The sequence below is a fragment of the Hoplias malabaricus genome, chromosome 2, assembly GCF_029633855.1.
Source record: "Hoplias malabaricus isolate fHopMal1 chromosome 2, fHopMal1.hap1, whole genome shotgun sequence".
NCBI lineage: Eukaryota > Metazoa > Chordata > Actinopteri > Characiformes > Erythrinidae > Hoplias > Hoplias malabaricus.
Window position 1 is genome coordinate 71590810 of NC_089801.1, and position 26976 is coordinate 71617785.

Consider the following 26976-nt stretch of genomic DNA (forward strand, 5'->3'; position numbering starts at 1 on the left):
GAGAACCCATGGCGCTGAATTTGTGGCCACACCCATGTTTATGATGACATTATTAGGACTTACTTACTATTGCATCAAAAGCCACACACTTAAAAAATAATGGTTCTGAATGTGTCCTTTGGTAAAGAACCCTTTGTAACAACTTGACATTGTAACAAGAGAAGAACCCATATAGAATCCTTTTCTAAAAGGCGGTATATAGAACCATTTATAGCATACTCTCCATCAACCTTAAGAACACCTTCACAATGCAAAGAACTCTTTAATCATGCCAAAGGTTATTTAAATGTTCAGGGTTCTATATAGAACCATTTTCAGGTCAGTTATTACGTAGCACTGAGTAGAGCCTCCAAACCTGTAAGATCTCAAACTCATTATTATTACTCTAAGTGGGTTAGGACATCATAATATACATTGTAATCATGCTCTAGTGCTTTCTAAGTGCTCAGCTCAGACTCTCATCAGAGGACACTGTTGGATATCTTCTATGCATGGCCACCTTTTAATGTGTGTAACCGGCCTGGGATGGAACGTTGTCCAATATGAGATTTAGCTACAGTGGCATGGTGTGTGTGTGTGTGTGTGTGTGTGTGTGCTTCTACTCATGTTCCCATCTTGTGCTTGAAGTGTTTCTCATGCTGAAACATAGGCCTCTTATCTGATTGCAATGTGCGCCTTGAGAAAAGTGATTTTTCTCCATTTGAACTGAAAGATTATGCAGGTGAGTGACTGCGCCTCTTCTTCATTCATCCAAGAAGAGGAGGAAACTTTCCCCAAGTCCTTTTCTTTCCCCTCAGTGAGTCCACATCACTGGAGTTAAACTCTTAAACCCTTAAGGTAGGCTTCCGAGATCAAGATTAACCCTAAACCTACACCGAAAGAAAAAAAAAAAAAAAACATTTCCAATGGTGATTCACCACAGGCATTGGCATTAATCCCAAGTCTAGGCTTAAGCCATGTCTGGGGAAGGCCCCAGATCCAACCTCAGTGCTCCTTTCTCATCACCTATATACCACTATACTGTAAGAAGTGCTGTTTATTTTATCCAAAAAAGACAACTCTCTATAATAATTACTTTACAGAAGGAGAAAATAAACCTTAACTTTTAATGGAAGTCAGTGTAAAACGATTTTCTGAGTCACACAATATGATGATGTAGTGAACTAAAGGCCCACACATATCACGAGTTACGTGTTTATAAATCTGCTCACCATGAAACATGCAACCTTTCGGAAATGTCCTTTTTACCTCCTTTTTACCTTTATATTAACCTCCTGTTTTAGCTTTCTGTTACCATTTTGACCCGTGTCTTAAATCAGCCATAAGACCCCCTAAAAACTATTAATTATCATCCAATGTGTTTCTTACCTCTTGTTTACCTTTCTATTCTTCCTTATCCATGAAAGGATTGGTTTTAATTGTTCATTGTTGCAGACTGTTAACTGGAGATGTACACTCTACAAAACACCAACTCTAAACTGACGGGGACTTACATGTCTGGACATGTCTGTCTTTCCTTTTGTTATGAAACAGACGAAGATAGAAGCCCCTAACTGAAGCTCAGGTGGTTGTAGGAGGAGCCAGCTGTAGGCTGTTGGTGTATAGTGTGTTTATGAGTCCGGATTTTGTTTTTGTTTTCAGATTTATTATACCTGGATCAAAATTCACCCTAACAGAAAAGCCATAATTTTAACAAGAGCATTTTATAATTTAGTAAAAAAAAAAAAAACTGTTTGTATTATTTTGTTTAAATAGAAGTTCCTGAAAATATCAAAAATCTTGATGCAATAAACAAATTTATGGAGCACTTGTCTGCATTTAAAACCTAAAAACGGCATTGTTGTGTCTAACACAAGAGAAAGGTTAATATATAGGTTGATCCCGTTTGTCTCATAACCAGAAGATATCTGTGAGCATTTAATGGCATTCAATGGCTGGAACGTTAAGGAGGTCAGATATTGACGATGTACACTCTTAAATATAAAGATGCTACAAAGGGTTCCTTGAGTGATGCCATAGAAGAACCACCTTCTTAAATTAAAAATAACCCATTTTTAAATGTTTTAAAGGTTCTTAACCCTCACACATGGTTCTTTAGGGAACCAAACATGATCATTCTATGGCATACTTCAAATAATCCCTTTGTAGCACCTTTGTTTTTAAGAGCGTATGATTAGTTCACCACTCCGAGTTGTCCCATACATTTTGCCATAACCAATGTTTTGCCATGTATTTCCATAACACATACCGATCCTGGCATGTGTGCTCACTGCCCCCTAGTGTTCACTAGTGTGTGTGTAAATGTGTGTTTCACTGCACGGATTGGGTTAAATGTGGAGAACAAATTCCTCTGTGTGCAGCACAGTGGCCAAAAAATTGATTCTAATTCTAATTCTAATTTTAATGTTCCAATAATAAGTGTGCCAGAGAACGTAGCGCCACTGGTCCACAGCCCAGTGCTGGAGGCTTCACACCTCTCTGGCCAAAGCTTGTGTTCCAGCTGTGTTCCACCATGCTGCCAGTTGTTGAATTCCCTTCTTCTAATTGGTGTCAGGTTTTTGAACTTACTTAACATTTAATCATTTTTCAAAAAGGTTCTGTATGGAACCAACAGTTTTACTCTTACAGTGTCAGAGAAACCATTATAGCACATGTGTTTTTAAAGAGTGTAGCTTTAGAATAATCAGTGTTAAGATGAATATGATTTAAGGACTTGTCTGCGCAGCTGCTTCTTCAGGGAGGTAATGCAACAGATAACTGGAAAGAAAAAGAGAGGAGAAAGTGAGGGAGGGAAGAAAAGATGGCAACTCGTTTCTCTCGGAGGAATCTCAGTCATCGCTCCTTTTTCGGGAGCGGAACAGCAACAAAACGCTCGGCTCGTCTGAAACGGCCCGATGTGAATTACGTCGGGAGAATGTGAGGGTTTGTCAGTGCATCATCAAACACAGCCCTCCTGAAATGTGTGTGTGTGTGTGTGAGGTTGGGAGGATGCACAGTGACATCAGAGAGTTTCTATTTTCTGTTCTGCTTGTTTAAACTCAAAGTGCTGGTGAACAGGAATAGAAAGGAGCCAATTATATTCTTGTTTGTTACATTATTGCCGTGACATTTTTATTCACAGACAGGGGGACACGCCCAATCTCAGCAATGCCCAATGTCAACTGTCAGCAAGAGTGGTATAAATCTCCACAACACTGGTCTGAACAGCAGTGGAAATGTGTGTTTTGGATCGATGGTCTACCTCTGGGATCAGTTAAAATGATGTTTGTGATCCAGAACTAATCATCCAAGGTGGTGGATGGATGGGTGGATGAATGGATATAGGAGGGGAGAGAGGGAAAGAGAGAGAGAATACGACACATAAATAGATACAAAGTGGACAGTGGAGAAAGAAGAAGATCTTGGGGAATGACATAGTTTGGACAGGACTGGATTAGCAAAGCAGGCTACACTGCTCATCAATCACACAGAGTTCAGACAGCATTAACTACTTCTCCTTCAGTCCTCCATCGCTCATCCAGTATGAATCCTGGCAGTTGTTTATTTACAGAGTCTCTTTTCTACAGTAATGAATGCTGTTTGCTTTTATCTCTACCCTGATCCATCTTTGATGTCACGTCTTTAATTTGGGTCTAGTGTTCCTTAGTGTGCTGGAGTCTTAATAGGGAAATGAGCATTGAAAATATACAAACACTAATCAGACCTAACCTGAAAATGACCTCCATTTCATAGTCTTAACATACAGGTGCACTTTGCAGTTCTCCAATTACAGACTATAAGTCCAGCTGTTGCTCTGCATACTTTGTTAGCCCCTACAACCTTGTACTTGTGTTTTCGACTGTTGTAGAAACCGGAGTACACCCACAAAAACACAGGGAGAACATACCAAACTCCTCACAGAAAGAGACCTAAGGCTTCTTCACTCACTCCCTCAGTCATTTACTCATTCATTCACTCATTCATTCATCCATCCATCTATCCATACTTACTGTGTTTCTTCTTGTTATTTTAGTTTTTAAATATTTTTTTTTTATTAAAGTAAGCTTTTTCTAGGGTATAATTTCTCATATTTATCTTACTTTTTTAAAAATGTTAATCTTAAAATATGTCTTTAAAGCAATCCTGTTTATTTATATGTTATCCACACTTTCATTTTAAATGATGATTTTTACTGTTAACAATGTTTTAAATTTTAATTTAATTATGTGTTCCAATCCCACTCCGCGTGACTGTCTGTGAGGAGTGTGGTGTGTTCTCCCTGTGTCTGTGTGGGTTTCCTCCGGGTGACTGTCTGTGAGGAGTGTGGTGTGTTCTCCCTGTGTCTGTGTGGGTTTCCTCCGGGTGACTGTCTGTGAGGAGTGTGGTGTGTTCTCCCTGTGTCTGCGTGGGTTTCCACCGGGTGACTGTCTGTGAGGAGTGTGGTGTGTTCTCCCTGTGTCTGTGTGGGTTTCCTCCGGGTGACTGTCTGTGAGGAGTGTGGTGTGTTCTCCCTGTGTCTGTGTGGGTTTCCTCCGGGTGACTGTCTGTGAGGAGTGTGGTGTGTTCTCCCTGTGTCTGCGTGGGTTTCCTCCAGGTGACTGTCTGTGAGGAGTGTGGTGTGTTCTCCCTGTCTGAGTGGGTTTCCTCCGGGTGCTCGGATTTCCTCCCACAGTCCAAAAACACAAGTTGGTAGGTGGATTGGCGACTCAAAAGTGTCCATAGGTGTGAGTGTGTGAGTGTATGTGTGAGGGTATGTGTCGCCCTGTGAAGGACTGGCGCCCTCTCCAGGGTGTGTTCCTGCATTGTGCCCAATGATTCCAGGTAGGCTCTGGACCCACCGTGACCCTGAACTGGATAAGGGTTACAGATTATGAATGAATGAATTTAACTATGATGTTCATTGTGTGTACATACTTTTACCCTTTTGCATTTTGAGTTGAATTTATTTATGAAATACATTATACACATACATATTATTTTATTTTTCATCATAATCTCTTTTCCTCTTTGACCTGTTATGTGTTATGAGATGAAAAGGTTTAGGAATTATTATTATTAGAAGTTGTAGTAGAAGTAGTTACATAAAATGTATTAATGTCAAATTCCAGACTTATCAATAATCTCCAATAAAAGGATATAGAGATAAACACTGAGTCCCCTGTTTATTATAGTGATATTTGGCATTGAGCCTCCCTCCCCTCACAGCCCCCAGGCATCACCTTGTATGAGTCTCTGCACTCCTGAGGGGGAAACTCCTGCACAGATGGCCTGAGAGTGTGTCTAACATGCTGGGGCAAATGTCCCTCGCCCTATCTCTCTCTCTCTGCTTCCCCAACTCCTTCAATAATGCACAAGAGCAGTTCTTGCTTGTTCGGCAAGAACGGGACAGAGCCAGAGAGCCTCCCGACAATTAACCCGAGCTGTGGCCAGTCCAAAAGCCACTGACCCCGCCCACTGCTCTCCATCAGTCGGGAGAACAACTCATCCTTCCTCCTCCATTCGTTTGCAACACTGACGGACAGGGTAAGGTCCTGAGGTGACTGCAACATGAGTCATGTACTCAGACAGAGAGACAGAGACAGACAGACAGAGAGAGAGACAGAGAGCGTCTGTATATGCCTTGTGATGACCGAAAAAAGCTCCCTGCCCTCATGCAAGAGTAATAGTGCCTAGAGGGGACCTCAAACTTTTATACTGTTATTTTTTAAAGATTCATTTCTGGCCACAAGAACGGCATCAAAGCAAGGCCACACCAAGACCTGACAGGATATGATCTCGCAGGATGGAGTGTCCATTGATTTATGAAAAGACATTGTTTTATGCAAAAACCCCAACACCAGTAAAACCTCATTTTGGATTCCTCCAGGTGTTTGCCATTGATTTGGTTTGCATCATTTTAGAAGCAGCGGCCAGATGAAACATGGCATCTGTAGAACACCTGCTGTCCTACTGTCCCTACTTGCCTTGCAGTCAGCTTGGAGGACCTCACTCTTTAGACATTGAGTTACATTGTGAAGTACATGTTCATCTGAATCAAGTATTTAAAGCTGCTACAAACACAATCTCAGTGGATAGCTCAACACTCTTGGAGAACACTAACACTACAACAACAACAACAGAGGAGATGACCTGGAGTGGTGTTTGTGAGCCAGGACTTATCACCCAGCATCCCTTCCTGATCCCACTTATCTCACTCTTGGCTGCTATCAAATACTCACAGCAATGTTCCACCATCTAATCTAAAGACTTGAAGCTGTGGAATTATTATTATTATATTTTATGGAAACTACTAGACCTGATGTGAAGGGAAAACTCAAAGCGAACCTAACCAGAATGCACGGGACTTAGAGGAAGGAATAAACAACTCATTTGCCAGCTTTTGGACTTTTTTAATGATTGTTCTTTGAAGTAGCTCTGTGATTTTATGATCTCTGATATCCTTCTACTGATGCAGGCATCCACTTCTCTAGCCTAAAGTCAGAACTTTCCTCGCTAAAATTATGCAATGATATGAAAATGTGGAAATACAGCGGAATATCAATTAGGTCGGGGGCTGCTGAATGGGTTTACTCATACATCTGGTCCTAAATAACATGAAACATGAACGTTATTTTTGTACAAGGGCATATACACCCTCAACATACCTTATTAAAAACCCCTAAATCTACTGATTTATTTTTCCTCTAAAGAAACAGGGGGACTTCAACCAAATAATAAAAGTGGCTACAAATTTACAATGGCCAAATAGATTTGCATGATATCTTTTGATCCCTACTGACTCCAGGTGGTTTTATTCCTTAAAATCATGTTTCAGCAAACAAAAAAGTACACAATGTCCCCTTATCCCAAGTTTAAGCAATTAAGATATAATGCTGTCTGAAACTTGTCTGAAGCTAATAGGACTACACATGAGTTCCTGATGCCAGCATCAATAAAAAGTGAAGTTCATGATTTGAATCAAAAACAAAACCTTATATACCATTCAGAAGATGTTTCCTCACCATTTGCTAGCTCTCCAGGCAGTCTGCACACTGGAAAAAGCTCCAGTGCTTGTACTCTGCCCTAGCTCAGTAAATGGGGGAAAAAAAAACGTGGCTAAGTGGCCAAAATAGCTAAGTGTCTCAGTTCAAAATGGCTAAAGATTTTTCTCTGTGTCACTGGCTGGGCCATGAGAAACATCTCCTGGAACTGTATGGACAGCCTTCAAAACTATGAACAACATGAAAAGTAATGAGGGTGTTGCTCTATTATTGATCCATAGGTGAGTATCTTTGATTATTTTTTTGCTGTTACAAATGTCTTTGGTGGGTCTGACTCCAAAATCAAGAGGCTGCTATCTTCATGAAAGGAAACACAGACCGAAATTGGCACATAATTAAACAGCTTGAGTAACAAATGCGTTCCTGTGGTACAGCCCCAATACTTGGTACATATTTTTTGGAACATGCTGCAGGCCTCAAATTCAAAATGAGTGAATATTTGCAAAAAATAAAACAATTAATTTTATTCATTTGAACATTAAATATCTTGTATTTGAAGTGTATTCAATTGAATATAGGTTGAAAAGGATTTGCAAATCATCATATTCTCTTTGTATTTATGTTTTACACAAGTGGACAACAAGTGGATTTGGGGTTGTAATTCAAACAGTGAATAACAACTTACAGACGAGTGAATTCAATTTCAGTCACGTACAACCCACAGTCCGAATGAACACAAACAAGGTGGAAGTTTGTTTTGCTGTGAGAACAGTAGTTTCCTTTAAACCTGCCTTTATTGCCTTTATATCCACCTCTAAAATAATCATAACATTATAATCTTCAAACCTAATCCAGGCCTAAACCTAAGCTCCAGCAATGTAGATGTGGCACAACTGTCTCCTGTGTAACATTTGACAACATTTTACAGCACTGTTTCTGTAATTCTTATTCATGTTGTATGTATTTAGAGAAACAGCACCACCAGTGGATTGGAGCACAGTTAGTGACTATGAATCATAAGGTATCAATATAGATATGTTATTAATATACAAGGCAGTCCTTTTATTGTATATGTACTAACCTTTGGAGATCTTGTTTGTAAATATTTTTATATTTGCACAGTTTGTAACTCAGCTTATAAGGAGGGAGAAAAACAAACATGGCCTATTCAGACAGCATTACATTTAGAGAAGCCCCTGTTATAGAATAAATCACCTTTAGACCCTGTGTAAATTTAATCCTGTTCCGAATAGGGCTTAGTTCTGTTCCTGAATTTAATATTAAATTGAAGTCATGGTGAGGGTTGCTTGCATTCCCCCATACTCTATTTTCCTATTCTTTTTTTTTTTCATCTTCTTTCTGTTACAATGTATGTGTATGTGTTTGTTTGTGATAGAGTTTTGGGTTTGGAGAGCTCTGACCCCTGTCGCCGCTCACTTCTGCGCTTCACACGTCCTGCCTTCAGTTGTTTCTTTCACGCGCTAGGCGTTTTGTATTTCCTTCCTTTTTGCACCCACGCTCTTTCACTTTTCTTCCTCATTCGCTTTCTCTGCCTTTTTCAACGTCTGTCACCTAGCGCCCGTTTCTCATTTCATGCGGTCAGCTTGAGGAGTGGAGATAAAAGAGAAAAAAAATTGCTGTATTGTCTGCTCATATAGGGAGCACTGTGTAAATGTGTATGGCCTGCCTCGATTATTCATCCATGCATCAGTCTCTCTCTCCCTCAATCCCTCCTGTTTCTACATCTCTCTCTCTTTATTTGAAAAAAATGATACAGGTATATAACAAAATACTGGTTCTCCATATGTGATTTGTAAGTGCATACGAATATGTTCACAACATATTGTTCCAGGAATAAAGTCTCTTTATCCAAGAGTTAGATGGGAAATGTGGTTGTAACTGTATTGCAGCAATATATATATATATATATATATATATATATATATATATATATATATATATATATTGCAGAAGTCCATCTGTTTCTCAGCATACATTGTACGATCAGTACCTGTCTAGTGTTCCTGTCTATCGAAAGTCATGTTTCTCCATTTCTGTAAATTTTTTTGTTTAAAAATTTGAGCATTTGAACACAGCAAATCACATCTTATGAATGTGTCATGATGAATGGACCAATAGAAATGCTCCAAAATGACTTTCAATGGAAATTTAATTTATTTTCTTCTCCTATAATGTTACTATTCTGGATTTATTTGTTGTTTTATATGTTTAAATGACTGTTTGTATATCATTTTTATTTATATAAATAATAATTTCACTGCACCCATTTCCAACACAGTTTAATGTCTCTAGCTTTATTTGTCTTGACCATTTAAGTATAGTAACAATAATATGCCATAATTTACATACAAACATACATACTACAGAAAAGAGCACCCCAACTATGGGAACATTATGATTAGTAATTTTGCAATCAGTAAATGAGCTCCCACTCACTAGTGGCACAATTTCTCTAAGTGTTTTGTAACTGAAGAACAATTACAAAAAGTGCTCTGTAAACTTTTGTGAGAGAATGATCCTGCCTTTTGTATTTTACCTGTAGGCTTAGGATTAGAGTTAGGGTTAGGGCTAGTGGCATGGTTAATGCTGTCAGTTTTCAATGCAGAGTAGCTGTCAGAAATGTATCTGTACTTTGACAAAAGGTGAGCTAAATTCTTTTTATGAATGCTGGAGTGGTCTTTTACTCAAATATGCACAAATTCAGGGTGAGGCCAGACTGTAGATTTAACACCAAAAAAGGCCATTGCATGTCACACACAGCTTGAGTTTTCAACTGAGAAAAGTGATCTTTAAGGTAATGATCAAAAGATCTTTAAGGAAAACAAACAAATGGTACCTGTCTGGTCCTTGGCAAAGAGTACAATGCAAACTAACATATTTAAGCAATATTTTCTCATTCTTTTTCATTCATTCATTCATTTTGTGTAACCGCTCATGCAGTTCAGGGTCATGGTGGGTCTGGAGCCTACCCGGAATCACTGGGCAACAAGGCAGGAACACACCCTGGAGGGGGCACCAGTCCTTCACAGGGCAACAAACACGCACACATTGACTCACACCTAGGGACACTTTTGAGTCCCCAGTCCACCTACCAACGTGTGTTTTTGGACAGTGGGAGGAGCACCTGGAGGAAACCTACATAGACATGGGGAGAACACACCAAACCTCTCAGAGACAGTCACCTGGTGCAGGACTTGAACCCACAACCTCCGGTTCCCTGGAGCTGTGTGACTGCGACACCTACCTGCTGCGCCACCGTGCCATATTTCGATTAAGAACCTACACTTCAAGATCCAGCCTCTTCTGGACCTTCTGGACATTAAAGGTCCTATGGTTTTACAGTTACAAATACTGTTATAAAAAAAGACAAATAGTGTAAAAATGATAAATGCAATACTGCAATACTTTGATAAGACAGTGTGGTAATATCTACAAGTGTCTAATATAGTGGCATATATGGGCATAGATCAGATTTTCATGCTTTCAAAACTAATCCAAACATACCTTCTCTTCCAAAACACCTGCATATTTCTACCATCTACCCTTATTGTGGACATGTTTTGTTGCACCATACTTCATTGAGTCATTTAAGATGTGCCTCAGGGCTTTGTCCATGTTTCTCTCTGTTTAGCTGGTGTATACATGCCTTCTTCACACTGCAGGTTGTGTTTCACAAACTTATGACAGCTGAGGAATAATCAGAGTGTGTATCAGATCTGTAAAGAGCGTGTGAGTCATGATTATCTAAGTCTTTGTATTGTTGTCTGGCCCAAGGACTGTTGTTGGTTTAGCATGGTGTTCTACCCAAAGCTGGGAACTGAACCCCAACCTGCTGTGTGGAGGGGCAGCTGTGTTAACCACTGTGCTAACCAAGTTTGAAAAGCAAGTTATTCTATCAGTTTGTCTCAAATCTAAAGGACTACATGGGCAGAGATCACATTTTCCTTGTCTCAAAACAATTCCAGTCACTTGCAGATTACCACCATCTACCTTGTTATAGCCATTCTCCGAAATGCATTTCCAATTATGCTTCAATATGCTCAGTTTTAGAGATATGCCTCAGGCTTCTGGCCATTCTGACTCGTGTGTGCATGCCTTCATCAGATTGTGTTTACATTGCTGACATTGGCATATGTGCAAGTTGTGGAATTGTCCGGGTTTGTGTCAAATCAATGTGTGTGTGTGTGTGTGTGTGTGTGTGTGTGTGTGTGTTTGAGCTTTGCTCATGTTTATCTTGTGGTGTGTACGAGTGTGAAATTAAGTGTGGGTGCGTGCTCGCCTCAACGCATGCATGCTCTCCAAAGGGCTACCGAGGGTGTATATAGCAGCGATAAAGGTGATGACAGCTTGTAGAATGCTTCTGTCCTTGCTGAGATAAGCCATGCTGATGGCAGCTGTGATTATTAAAAGTTATACTTGATGCCATTGCTGCATGGTCACAGATATGCACCCCCCGTCTCTCTCTCTCTCCATATCTCTCTCACCTAGTACCAATATCACAGAATGGATTTTTTATCATCATCATCATCATCACGAAACCTTCTCAATAACAGGGTACGTCAATGTGTAGACAGTATCCAAAGGTGTCCGTGACTGGTTAAATTATGCATATTACTGTTAGCAATATCGGATTATTATTAATAAAACAGGTCAATAGACAGTTTTAGAGATGGCTCATCGCATCTTTAAGATGTTTGCTCCCTCATTTGGCTACAATGATTGTTGATTAAGCTCTAAGCAACCCTACAACTAAATCAGAGCTGCTTTATGTAGATCTGGTCTGCCTGAAAATGTCTTCTGGTTTTGGCAGACAACAGGGGGCGCTACCAAAGTGAATGGGTCTCTATGGAGCATTTGAGCAAAATTATTGTTTATAAAAATGCACCTATATCCTATAAACTTAGAACCTATGTTTAAGCACAACTGTCATATATTTTACAGATATTATATGACTATTAATATGCTTTATCTTTGATGATTACATGAGTTAGTACTAAGCAATAGCAGTGGAGTCATGTTAGTGTGTTTTGTTAGAAAGAGTGAATCAGACACAGCAGTCACTGCTGGAGATTTTTAAACCATTAAGTTTCACCAACCAAAAATATCCAGTGTCCTGTGGGTGGCGCTCTGTGTATGCTAATGAAGGACTATAGGACAACCAACCCAAACTGCACAGCAACTGATGAGCTATTGTCTCCGACTTTACATCTACAAGGTGGACAAATAATGTAGGGATGTAACAGAGCAGACAGTGAGTGGACAGTGTTTAAAAGCTCCAGTAGCACTGCTGTGTCTGATCCACTTGTACCAGCACAATACACACTAACATGCAACCACACTATACTTCCACACCCCGTTTTACTTTTCAGTGTGGCAATGTCTAAATCCCAAACTTTCCAAAGACATTGATGCAACTGCTTCATGTGACATTGCACGTCCTGCGATGTGATTGTTGCGCATGCTCTCACTGTGATGACAATGCTGAAATGAGGCATCATGCAGCCCTGCTGTGTATGATCGCTATGGTTTAGCTGGCACTGCGAATCAGCAGTGGAATCATGAGCACTTTGCTTTGTGCTGTCTGTGACTCTGTGTTCGTTTGAGATGTATTATAAGGCACAAATCCCACTGCCCTCTTTTCAGTCTTCCTAACACGTCTAGCTCTGCTTTGATTAGTGCTGTCCTCCTTTCGGTAATATTCATCTTCCCCCGGTGGTGGCTTCAGCTAAGAGCTGAACCCTAACCTTTTCATCCTGTTCAGCTCCTGCCATCAAATGCCTCCTGCACCTTTCTCTCTTGCTCTCACAGTCTCTAAAGCACAGTCCTCCATCCGGGCGGGGATCACGTCCAGGCATTTGATTTGTGTCACGGTCGACAGCTCTGAGTCCGATTACCCACAGCAGCAGCCATTACAAAAGGCATAAAATATTACACTGGGAGCTCCACATTCCTGCCCCAGCCGTCCCACTCGGCCTCCAGAGCCAGGGCTGCTAGCTTGCGTCGCCTATAAACGATTGTAGGCCATGTTCCCGCCCCCGTTCCTGCCGTGTTTTGATATGCCTGGAGAGCTTGTCCAGACTCTCTGTGGCTTGCTCTTGCCTCGGGGTTTTGTAAGCAGAGCAAGGGATGGCTGTAGAAATCCCTCATGTAGCCCAAGTAGAGTGTGGGTTTAGGTCAACTAGCTTTATATATAAACCTAGCAGAGTGGAAATTATAGACTAGAAATGTGGTAAAATGCTCTAAAAATACCTTAAAGTAACACTATGTAATATTTGTACCTTGATATCCCTCCCACCCTTGATTTCAGGAGAGTGCTGTAAAAGTGACTTACTCTCTGCAGCTGTAGGGGTACCCAGGAGCAAATGCAAATTGCTTTTAATGGCCTGCAGTAAAAGCCTAGTCCTATATAAGCAACAATGGGTCAGGTTTAGACACTTTTAAATAATTCATTCATTCATCTGTAAATATATCTATAAAGTTATCTTGATCATACTTTGGCTGGTTTCATCATCATCCAAATATGGGGATTGAACCCAGAACCACAGGACCCTAAATTGTAACCCTAACCTTCACTGTCAGAAAAATGTCAGTGTCACATAAGGGTACTTAATTGTACCTTATTCTATTAGAACTGTAGATTTTAAAATTGTGTTGATTTCATACGCCCCATTTAATTTCAGGGACTTTTACTATGTTCTTTTATTTTACACAGTTGTTGAATGAAATATATCTTCTGGAGAAGAGAATGTAATGTACCTTTAAGGAACATAACTGGGCTTCAAAAGTACTGTTGCTCCTTTAAAGGTAAATTTACACTGCGTGGACCTTTAGTGACCAATGATGCACCTCTACGCTCCTTTTTTATGATTGTGGGAGGAAACCCACACAGACACAGGGAGAACACATCAAACTCCTCACAGACAGTGACCCGAAGACCGTTTGAACCCACAACACCAGGACTCTGAATCTGTGTGGGTTGTGTGGCAGTGACACCACGCCAGCCCTGAAGGTGCTATTGTACAGCTGAGAAACTGTAAGATGTAAAAATGCGTGGTAATTAGATGTTTGCCTGGAAGCATATAATTTTCTACATTTTTGTTGCCATTAGCTGCAACTAGGCGACTTTCAAGAACCATTTTCTAGCTTTAGAAGACACCAGAAAGCATGGACCCTTTCAGCATTGGACCAACGGCCAGTGGAATAAACACAGCTTTAGTTTTGTAGTGTCAAAAGCTGCAGTATTGTGTGGTGGACAAACACCATATGGCATCCCATGCTACAGGCTGCTCTGCATCCTGTTCTAGTCAGTTGCCTGCACTTTCATTTCATTTTCTGTCCCTAGCTCTGCCTCTTGCTCTGAGTCTTGCTGGAAGTAACACAGGGGAAGCAGGCTTCACAGCCTTTGTTTCCCCATTGTTTAGTGGCCGGGAGAGGGAGCTAGATAAGGTGATTTGTGGAGGGAGATTTCCCCTCAGTTCTCTTTCAAATCCTGCACTACACTCGTTCCCAGAGTTTAGGGCCAACGCGTCGTTACACCTCCCTGCTCTAGTGTATGCCATCTGGCTTCTCCTGACAAACTGTCCTAAATGCACTTTCTGCTGTTCTAGCCAAAGACTCTCCCTTTCCCTTCCCTCCTTCTCTCTCTTCTCCCCATTCATGCTTTCGTTCTTTTCTCTCTTAATCTTTCTCGCCCTCTCTTGCCACCTCTTTCTGAAACCCTCCTGTTTCTCGCTCTCACTCTGTTTTCTGTTCATATTCTCTCCATGTAAAAACAAGAGTGTTTTTTATTTTTTTTAATATCTGCCTGTGCTCTGGCAATCGATTCAGTGAAATGAACAAAAAAGCCCTATTGTGCTGAAACAAAGATGGCCCCCAAGTCAAAACACAGGAGTTCCACGGAATAGCACTGCACTGTTGGCTGTCTTCTATCAGTATCCCTAGGAACACAATTGATGATGGATTTTTGCCTTTTCAAGAGAACAGCTCAACAGTTTGGATTGCTACATTTATTAACTGCAATGTTTCTGTGATGTGATGCTTGATTAACCTTAATTGCCAGTGCATGTATTGTCATATTGAGCAAATGCATGTTTGACTTCAGTCCTTAATCATGACAGCCATCACGTGTGTCAGTATAGTGCTACAATCTGGAAGTTCAAAACTACAACATACCCTTGTATGTTTAGCAGATGTCCCCTACACGTCCACATCAACTTTCAAGTCTTTCATCTTGAGTGCAAGTTGAGTCTTAAATCTGTTGTGGTTGAAATAAAGAGACGTCAAATGCTCTGGCCAAACATGCACTCTACTGTCATTTATTAGCATACACTACACGGCATTATAAACATTGCTGTATGTTGTATGATCACTTTTTAAAGTGTATTTCTATGCAATGTGTACAAACCCACAAGATCGTTTGTAACTGTATTTTGCAATACTTGAGCTATTTTTTGTTCTGCACTACAGCATACATGGTGTTGTATGATTGGAACATTAGTTATGACTATTAATTAATTGGCTGTGTAAACCATTCATCTTGTGTGCAGCATATGTTTAGTGTTTGAAGAAAAACAATCTTAATTGCAAGTAGAGGTCTTCTTACGACCAAGTTTTAATTCCGTTTTACGCAACTGGTTACACTGATTAATATATATATATATATATATATATATATATATATATATATATATATATATATATATATAAATTGTGGCATGTTTACTGTGGCTGGTGTGAAATGGGCTTACTAAAAGAAAGTGGTGGCTGCCTCCCCTGTCTCTCGTACTTCCCTCATAGTCCAGCTCAGAGTTCAACTTGCGGAACTGTGGAACAATCAAGGAAGGTGCATCTGTGCATGTGAACCTGCACGCATGGAATTAGCAGTGGCTAAGAGGGCCTTGGCCCAGTTTGGGCTATATCATTTGCTATTGGACATTAATTTTATTAAGCAGACTGTTTATTTTTGTAATAATGGACTTTAAGAGCAGGCTTTCCTATTTTGATAATTGACAGAAACACTTCAGTGACAATGGCTATATAGCTAATGACGAACTGCCAAACCAGGCTTGCCTAGGTTCTCTTTGCTCTTGTTTTTATTACATCATTGTTTATGTCAGTAAGGCTTTGCTTCAGTAAAAAACAGACAGTGGTACAGTTATTATTAATAACATTTTTTATGTTTTATGTAAACTCTTAATGATAACTAATATATTGATCATATTCTGAATAATTTAACCATAATCCAGTGTCTTTGCTCCATTTGACATGCACTTCTACTAGATATGAGTTAGACGGTACAAATGCACTGACAATGAAACCTGACTGACAAAAATGATGATAAAATTTGCATGCACTCTTTTTACGATCAGATTTGACCGCACGTAACTTTGATGAATAGAAGAACTTTCTTCTCAGGCTGTAACTACATGTCCCTTCAAGTCTTAAAAAGCATGCAGTACAATGACAAGGACTACTTGCGTGTTTGAAAGATTGCCTGAATTTCATGGAAGCATCCAGTTCCTTAGGCTTTACGATGTAATATTTATGCAAATGTCACCTGCCAGGAGAATGTGCCGTTTATCTGCGCCATCAAATTCATAGAGGACTTCCGGCTTATCTTTCATCTCTTGCTCTATAGCGGTCTGAGGAAGAAATCCCAGAAATCCCTCCTGCTAATAGCTAGGAGGAACTGGGGACAAGAATGTGACCACAGCTTTAGGCCTTTATGTTTTCCTGTAATTTTTAAATCTCTAAACAATGGCCCTTTTCTCACCTTACCTTCTCTGCCTAACCCGCTTAGGTCCCCAAATACGATTCTCCTGGTCTCATCTGAACACAGTAGCAGGTGTACAAACATGAAATTACAACAATGCCGGCCCGTCCCTGCGGAGTTCTCGGTGCAGAATGGAACTGAATGGAATAACACACTTCTCCTTTGTCAGCCTGAAAGAGAAAAGGGGACACATTGCGGGGGACTGATAAAGTGTAATGGCTTGCCTCTGCTGGCGAGATTTCCTGGCTGGCTACAGCATGGCTGGTGGCTTTTGAGTGCCTCCATTGTCATTAGACCCTCAAACTGGCAGGGCATGATGCAGGATTTGCCAGGACTTTTTTTTTTTGTGTCTATTTCCGGGTCAACACCACCTAGCCAACAGTGAGATAAGAATGCGCGAGCTAATGCATGTTTACCCTATGTTGGCAGTATACACCAAATGACAAGGGAATGTAATAAAAGTGTTGTACATATTTATGGGTTACAGATGATGTCACTGCGTATAGCATATTGGGCACTTTATTACTCCTAAACAAACTACTCAAATATAAATTGTGATGTTTAAATTGCTTTGTAAATGTTTACAAACAGGCAGTACACAACACCTTGGGTGGTGCCCCAACTTGCAACAAACTCCCTACATTTGTGCACTTAACAAATAATACAACTAAAAATACTGCATCTAGTCAGTGCACTAATTTGGAAGGAAAATGTGAGTCTTATAGCTAACTAAAACTTTTTTTTCCACATATGACACACATATTATTTCATGACCTACACTATGCATTACAGAGGGTGTGGGGAGAAATTTGGAGGTTCTGTTTCTGCTTCACTGTGGCATATTAAAAACACTCACTGCTCACATTTTCAGACAAGGAAAACTACTTTATTAATGTTTAAGCTAAATCAGAGAAATAATTTAGGCAGACAGTCATGATAAAACATTATCCTCCAAGAATCTGTTAAACTCTCATTGTGCAAGGAAAGCAGAATCAGAATATTTACCCTGTAAACAAGGAGAAAAGACACAGACAAAAGAATGAGGCTTGTGTATGTAGTCTCTTACACACTAAAACAAAACACAAGTGAAATAACCACATCTGATGAAACTTGTATATGACCTGTGTATGAATAATTCTCAAAGAAATGTCATAAAAACAGAGAAATATGTTGGAGTTTAAAATAGTTTCCATTAGAATCTATGATGAAAATGCTAATATGGCTAACAGTGGTTAAGTGTTTTTTCTCCTCATTTCACAACACTGTGTGGTACTTCACAACACTGAGACAAAGAGGTCAAAAAAACCCATAAATTTAAAAATCACAAGGCTGCATCCAATGTATAGAGGAAACAGAGGCTCAGTGCAGTGAAGCAAGCGAAACTGTAACACTGTGTTCACCAGTCACAGTCCGGAGATAACTCAGAACTAAGAAAACAGTGAGATCTGTTCAGCAAGGAGTGCAACACAACACCAGACTAATGGATGCTTGCCTTGGGTCACGGTCTGCGATGGATTTAGTGTGTTCTCTCTTTGTCTGTGTGGGTTTCCTCCATGTGCTTACAAATCCATATGTCAGGGTGATGCATGAATGTTACGATTTTATAATATACGATTTTAAGAGGTGCTAGAGTTGTCAGATTGAACAATTTCAGATATGAGAGTAATGCAATTGCAATTAATGTCTGCACACTTTCAGGTTGTAAGTTAAATACAGCAGCTGTCTCATGTCTTAGACTACAATCAAGCTATTTCCCCTTCCTCGAACTCTGCTGAAATTCCATATAAGAAATGCCTTAACCTTTACAACACAACTATGCACCCTCGCATTTGCCCATATGAAAAGCAATCTAAAATAAGGCCCTGACTATTTCCCACTTTACTTTATTCCTCCAGCCTTTCCCCTCTCTTCTTCTACCAGTCTTCCCCCCACCATCTTTTCTGTGGCGTGGTGGATTTGGGTGAAATTACAATGAGATCTTTTTCCATTCTCGAGAGCCTTTGCGAGATGGCCGCAATGATCACACGGCACAATCAGAAGCAGAGAAAAGTTACTTCTCCGGAATATTAAAGCGAGGAAGACGAGGGGAAGGCAAATAGAAAAGAAAGATCCGATCCAATCCAATGAGGATACATAAGCGTTGAGCGTATAGACTGTCCCTATGGACAGAATCAAATCTGCTTTCATGTCTCGACAGAGCTAGCAAAGCCACTCCAAAATTCCCACGTTTTTTTCCCCTTCTTATTGCTCACAGCCGTGACACCCTGTCAGTCGCCTCGGCAATCGCGCAAGTTCATTATAATATCTTATTATCCCATTCCATTACCATTCTTCTTCCTCAGATTCTTTAAAACGGCAGCAAGGGAATACTTAAGATAATGCCGTGGGTATGTCGCAGTGCTCTTAGCCAAGGTCCGTTTAGCTTTCATCCTCTGATTTTTTTGCACATCATTTGTTGTTTTCGCCCCAAAACGCTTGAAGCCAGAAACTGTGCGGATCAGTGTAAATTAGCAGGAAATAATGGCATGTCTCCAGTGGCACTGCTCGGCCAGCCTAGAGCAAAGGGTGACTAGCTGCATCTGGTCATTTAAGTCCAGAAACTGCCTCCACAGTGACTGAAAAAAGCCATTAAAACTCAGCCAGGGATGGATCGTGCTTACTTTTTGACTGCTGACAAGAACTGGTTCAGAATAACAGGTGTTAAAGCTAGCAGCAGTGATTAGATCTACATGAAACACTCTGCTTTTACAATCTAGCTTACTCTGAATGAGTGATGTGTACAAGTCACAGGGTCTGCCTGATTATTCCATTTGAATCAATTCAAAATGTTGCCATACTTATTTTACAGACAGAAGAACATTTAGTTTATTGTCAGTACTTGGAAATCTCGAACTGTGCTCATGTTTTGTGTCAGGTATACGTGTTGAGTTAGGTTTAATACTGGGTTCAGGTTCGGTTTAGAACTGCATTCAAGTTCTTGGTCGGGTATAAGTGTAGGGTTAGGTTTAGTACTGGGTTCAGATTTAGGCTTAGATGTAGGATTAGGTTCTGGTTCTGGGTTAGTGTTAGTTTTAACATAGGGTACAGTTTATGGCTTAGGTATAGACCAGATAGGTCTTGGGTTCAGGTTCTAGGATGTTTATATTTCGAACCTGGGCTCAAATTATGGTACGGGTTTATGTATAGAATTAGGTTCAGCTTCTGGATGAGGGTTAGGTTTAGTACTGAGTTCATGTTTTTGTTTAAGATAAGGTTTACTGTGGTCAGGTTCTGGGGTGTGTTTGGGTATGGTACCACATTCAGTTTCTGGTTTAGGGTGAACCAAAAATCTGGTTCAGGTTGGGGGTTGTAATGATGTGTAGTTCATTTCTGATCAGTAACAGAGCTCATGTCCCTTTGTGAAGCTGTTCCACTAAATACACACAGAAAGAAATTCTGTTTTATTTTTTATTTTATATTTAGGGGCTTACAGTCAGGCTTAGATTCAGGCTTATGGTTATGGGCAGGGTTAAACTCCTAGATAGCATGCAGTTGTGGGCCACTTCTGGCAGAGGTTTGACACAGCTGGCCCAGTTTTAGCACTGGCAAACCTTATGTGAACCAAACTTGGCCCGCATATTAAAAACGTTGATTTGGCCACAGGTCAGAGAACTGATCTGGTTCACATGTGGCAAAGATATGGCTGCATGTCTAGTGATATGTGGCCTTAATCTGGTGTTGCAGTGGCAAGCAGAAGTGGTCCACTCAAGTGCCATCATTCCCAGTGACAGGTGGGCTATAAAAATTCAGGGTGTAGGTCAGAGCAGGGTTTGAATATATTTATTGTCTTTCAGAAATGAACGTACATTTACACTGTCAAAGAGTGAAGTATATTTTATTTGCAATGTACAAATCATGTCCTAGGAATGCATGTATGTATTTATTTACTTTTGTATTATTTACTTGGTTAGATGGTGATGGGGATACTTGGTGATGGGGATACTTGGATAGATGGTGGGGTTGGATAAAAATTTTAATTTAAAGGAACCACAGGCAGTGAGATGCTCAGTTTGAGGTTTAAAAACAACATACGACAAAACAGCACAAGGGGGGCCCTCAAGATAAAATGCTGGTATTTTAAAAGGCACAATGGTATGAAAAAGCCAGAGCTTCTGCTCCTTGCTCCTCACTCCTGGGCCCTTGTACTGAACTGAGCTGTGGCTCATTTTCATAAAATAAAAAAAAAGCCACTGAAACTGCTTATTGGCTGTTAAGACACTGGGAAAATTGAGCTCTGTAATTTTGACCTTGTGTTGTTTTGACTAAATTATGTCACAGACCTTTCATTAAGCTTTTTGCATTACCATTTTTATGTTTTTGACACTGATGACTTGAATTATGATCATAGTGTAGCTCCCTAGGCAAATTGACCACATTCATGTATGGGAGTGGCCGCTTGTGTAGTCTATTAAGGGACTAGGTGGACAGCTTTTGCAGAGATTACTAAATGCCTCCTTATTGCTAGATCCCATTAACCTTATTTTATCTAGTGCCTCACCGGGGAGAAATTCAGAGACTTTGATTTGATTGGCATTTTCTCTCCGTGTCATTAAATCCTTCCCTTATATTCAACTTGGTGCACATGCATGGACCTGTACATTGAATAGGAGCTACTTCATTCTCTATCACTGTAGACAATAAGCTGGATGCTGCTTTTATTGTTGGATGCACTGTGATAGGTATCTCAGGGTTCTATGTAAACAATTGTTATTTGTTTTATCACGAGAACCACAGAAGTGTGTCACACAGACAGTGACTCACTGACTGAATGACTCATTGAATGACTCACTGGAATACTCACAGACAATTTCACACACTCACCCAATCACACACACACTAGTGGACAATTTCACTCAGCCAGTCTATCTATGAACTTGTGTGTTTGGACTGTGGGAGGAAACTACAGCCCCACAAGAGATGTTTAGTAGCAACACTACTTGCCAATGTGCCACTTCAAGTTTTTATTTTTTAAATTCCAATAAAATTGAGATTTAACAGAGGAAACTATACTCTGGGTATCCTTTTATTTTTCTGAAGTGAAATATATCCACATGGAATTTGCTGCAGTAGCAGTGTTCTAGGAAACACTGACACTAGATATTATTAGAGCAGTTCTGTGAGAATTTAATAGATATAAGCCATGTATATAGTAGCTCTAGATTGTTCCATTCTATTGGTCATCGTTGTTGGTCCATTTAACATAAATGGTTCAGATTAATTTTTTAGGAGATTTTCTTATAACATCAGTGTCAATAACATCAGTGAATGTAATGGCGGTTTATGTGACATAAACAAAAACAGTACAAATTTAGAAGTGGATGCTATCTGACCTTTGCTTTAAAGAACTTGAGGTTTGGATAGGGAGAAGGTGAGGATAAAAACCTGAAGCAGTAGGAGAGAATATGAGAAACAAAAAAGCAAATGCGAGGGCGTAAGCCACAGCCGAGCAGAAGCAGCATGCAGCAAGCAATATTCCCCAACACCAGCAGAAAAAGAAAGAGAGAGAGAGAGAGAGAGAGAGAGAGAGAGAGAGGGAGAGAGAGAGAGACTAATAGATGGAGAGAAATGCACCAAGTTGCGGATGAGTGATGTTATAAAGAAGAAAAGTAAAGGAGAGATAGAATGAATGATAAACAGACAGAGATTATATTAGGGGAGCTCACATCTTCAAATCAGATCATCTATTAGGCAGCTTAAGTAAATAAATCAATTCATAAGCATATTTATTACCTTATTTAATGCAATCAACAATCAACTGAATAACAACCTCGCCCATGTCAGTATCCTTTAATAGAAAGTTTTAATTAAAAAAATAATAATATTTAAAAAAATAATCAGTAATAATCTTGGCTTTCATTGTGTTCATTGTTGTGAGTGGGCTTCAGAGATACAGGTAATATCAGCCCTGTACACTGAATAAGTACTGGATTAAGAACAACAACAGCACCACTGACCATACAGGAGCACTTTGTATTTCTACAGTTACAGACTGTACTCCACCTGCTGTTTTGCGTACATTTTATCCCCATTTCACCCTGCTCTTCAAGGGTCAGGATGGACCTGGCACTACAGTGACACTGACATGGTGGAGGAGGTGGTGGTGGTGTACTAGTGTGCTGTGGCAAACTCAGGCCATTACAGTTTACATGACTGTCCAAAAGATCAGTTTACAGTGACTTACAGTTTTCTTGTGGACAGAATGAATAGAAAAAGCTACCTGTATGTTTTAAATAACATTCCATTTCCAAATTGGCTAATTTATGTGTGTTCTTGTGCAACGTGTGCTACTGTGACCCTCCAATCTCCTTCATTACCAATAAAGTGCTATATTATCTGATGAATTCTGCTACACTGAAAGTGACAATACAAAGCAAGAACATTTCACAAATCAGGTCTTTAAAGCAACAGACGAGCCTGTCTGCCTCCACAGATCCACTGACAGTCAACAGGGCTTTCTTCTGTATTACCAGCGAGTAAATATCATTAGCCATTAAAAACAAATCAAAGGACAATTTGGATCAATCATTATGCTCATGCCCAGAGGTCAGAGCATTGCTGCTTCTGCTGTTTTGAAGTTTAAAAAAGGCAAAACGGCTATTTGAACATATGCCCGACAGCTTGCGTCTCTTCCCGAGCATGAGCTGGCAATTAAACTAGCAGTAAGGCAGGAAGCATGCAATGACAACCATTTGTTTCTTTTCCCTTTCAGATCCACGGATTACGGCTCAACATATGAGAGAATGAACGACAAAGTGGGAGTGAAGACCGTGCTTAGTTATCTGTACGTCTGCCCCACCAACAACAGGAAGGTGGGTGGGCTTTTGTTCCATTATAACATTCTGGATGTTTGTAAAAAAAAAATGTGTCATTATGGGTTTAATTGTATGCATTTTATTTATTTTTTGGGCATTGTATTTTGAATCATTATAGTCAATCTCAGGCACTCGATCATACAACACACAATATTAAAAATAATGGAGAGTGAAGGGGGACAGAGGACCCTTCCCCAGCCACCCTGTCTTTTTGAACTGCTGAGAACGCAAAATCACAGTTCAACTCACTTGGAGGAGAGTACTAACTGCTCAGTTCTGTTATGTTATAATCATATTGGGTAGAATCACTAGAGGATGCCAGACATCCTAGCTTTCTAACATAGTGTAAACTTGCATGTCTAAATAATCAAACATATGCCTCAAATGGTGTCAGGCTGTGAGCTCAAGTAAACACTTATGTGTTGTTTGAAGCATTGCTATCCAATTGCATGAAAAGCACTGAATTGTTGTATCATTAGGTCTAGTTTAAAACAAATAAATGAAAAAATTAAAAGTTCTAACACCAGACAGATGACTATACAATGAAACAACTGTGTATGGACTTGCTCCAAATGATTCTTCAAGCCATGAACAAGATCTCAGAAAGCTAGTACATATGCGATTAATAGAAGCAAAGCAGATCTTCATAAATCTTCTATGCAAAGGAAGTGTATGATTTAAAGTTCTTTTATAATCGTTACAAGAAAGTTCTTGTCCTCTGGTGGTTTCACTAAATCCACACAATCTGTCTGTTATGCACCAGAAGAAGAATTACAGCATTGGTGTCATAAGCTCTTTTGTGGCAAGGTTGTTTTAGCTCTACTGAGGAAAAAAAAAAGAAATTGGGTTGCCTCTAATACTTTAGAGATCAGAATTAGGATTAGAATTGACGTCTTGGTGTGGTTAAAGCTGGGATAAGTTTTAGGATTAGATTTAGCTTGAATTGTATTTCATTTTTTGTTGTCCCTTTGCCTATGTTAATATTTTCTGTTGGTTTATTGCTTAAGATTTGGACAGTCCTCGAATTTGACACTGCGCCCCACCTGGCTTAGGTTATTCAAGTGATTCCTACAATATCTACATTTCTTAAGAATCTGACATATTCAAAAAGACTGGACATGAGCCACGCCAAGGTTACAGCTATGGAAAACTCCTGAAGGAAAATTCCTCTCCCATGCCTGTAATTTGCATGTCGAAATTGGAAATAACAAATAAAAAATTAAGAAACTCTACTGCCGTTGTTTTCCTTGAACCTGATTACATCAGACACCCAATGGTCCAGATCTCCTCTGGTCAGATAAAAGGCCAGATTGCTTTGGAAGGTTAAAGGGTGGGCTAATCACCAGCCGAGGGTTGACAAAGAGGTGAGGCTCCCTCACAATAACATTTCAACGTGTTTGTAATGTGTAATGAGCGCAAAGGTTAATGACTTGCTTCTCAAATAGCGGCGCCCCCGTGCTGGACGGCTGCCCAGTGTGATAAGACCACAAGCCGGACTCCTTGGTGTCCACGCTGTAATTTAACCACAATACTGTATCTTACCATGGAAAGGTCATGGATTTTCTGGTATGGACTGAATGAATGTATTAGTCTACTCATGGTATTTTGAACCGCAAAATTATAGCAAATGGGGTTAGTGTGGAAATTCCTTGAGAATGTTTTCTTCTGAGAATCTCTCTCTCTCTCTCTCTCTCTCTCTCTCTCTCTCTCTGTATATATATATATATATATATATATATATATATATATATATATATATATATATATGCCTGATACGTTCCAGTATGCAACTTGTTTCTACTCCAAATATCAATATAATACTGTTGACTTGAGAAGATATTAAGAATAAACTAGACAAATTTTTGCACTTGTGTGGAGAGATTTGGATTCACTGGAAGTCATCGTACAGAGATGTTAACAGGTCCCCATTTCTTTCAGTCAGTGGCAGCATACAGAGATGATAATTGTCTCATTATAAATATCCACATTCACTGGTGGCATTGTTTCACTAAATTCACACACACTATAGATACCACATCATGGTTAGAGTACTTATTACTGTTATGCTTATGGTTAGGGTTAATATTGAGGTTATGTTATGATTAGGGTTAGTATTACTTATATGGTCAGGGTTATGGTCATGGTTATTGTTAGGGGCGGATGTAAGACATATTTTTCATGCAAGAATATGTCTATATCCACAATGGAGGAATTATATATCTTACACATATTATGAGGACAGTCCCCTCCAGGGTGTATTCCCGCCTTGCGCCCGATGATTCCAGGTAGGCTCTGGACCCCCCGCGATCCTAAATTGGATAAGCGGTTACAGATAATGGAATGGATATTATGAGGACAAACTATATTCTGTACACTTTAAAGGCTATACCTAAATATACTAGACATTCACTCTTAGAACACAGTATACCAAAGATTCCCAATTAAGATTTTTTTTTCTGTGCTCCTTTGACAGTTCTGCAATTCAATGTGGTTAAATATAGGGGTTAAAAGTGCACTGGCAAAGTTTGCCGAACTCTGCAAGTCAAGTCCTGTCCTCACTGGCATCTTGTTAGCAGGTCTTAACAGTTTCTCACAGAAACTTTGGTTGAACTTGGCAATTACACAATGCCAAGACCACCTCTTGACTTCTCACTTGAATCTGCTTCAGATTAGTTGAGAGTGGCCTTGGCTAAGAATTTATTTTCAGTTTCTCTCTCTCTGTCTCTCACTCACACACACACACAGAAGCAGTAGGAGATATGTGACCAAGAGACTAGTGGTCCAATAAGGGCCCAATGAGAACGTGTGTGGTGGTTAATAAGTCAGCCTTCATCCTGAAATCTCAGATGAGACTGTAAGCCTCCCTCCAGGACTGAACAAGTCTCAGCTTTCGAGATGTCCATTAAAACAGAAAAGACTACTTTTCCAGAAAGAAGTATTTGATTTTATTACTCCATTGTAGACTGAGGCATTAGGAAGTGGAAACAGAATGAGTGTGTAGGACATGTTGCTACAGACAATTATCACATCTTTGTTATTTTAATAATTAAATAGAGTCTCCAGAAATAAGTTGGGTCTCTCTGCCACGGAACACACTTTTTTTTCTGAAAAACAAGCTTGCCGCTGGCTACTTAGACTCTTTCCTCTTGGAGGAACACTTGTAATCTTCCAGTCTCCTTGGGTTGATCCATCTAGGATTATATCAAGGAGTCACACAGGCTTGGCAGACCTTTGACCTTGGATTTCTTCCCCACTCTCATTAGTTTAATCTGCCTGTAGAGGGATCGATGAGATTATTGGTTTTGCTTCAGACTTCATGTAACTGATCTCCACACCTGAGGTGAGGTATCATTTCTATCATGGTTTGTAAGCA

General features: G+C 39.9%; 1 protein-coding gene across 1 annotated transcript in view; it reads left to right on the plus strand.

The window, feature by feature from the left end:
- The window catches only part of sorcs3a (sortilin related VPS10 domain containing receptor 3a), a 309782-nt gene that overhangs the window by 159460 nt on the left and 123346 nt on the right, over nucleotides 1-26976 (plus strand). Inside the window, exon 3 of the mRNA XM_066658235.1 lies at nucleotides 23501-23600. Within this exon, the coding sequence (XP_066514332.1) occupies nucleotides 23501-23600 (100 nt within the window). The remainder of the gene's footprint in view (nucleotides 1-23500; nucleotides 23601-26976) is intronic.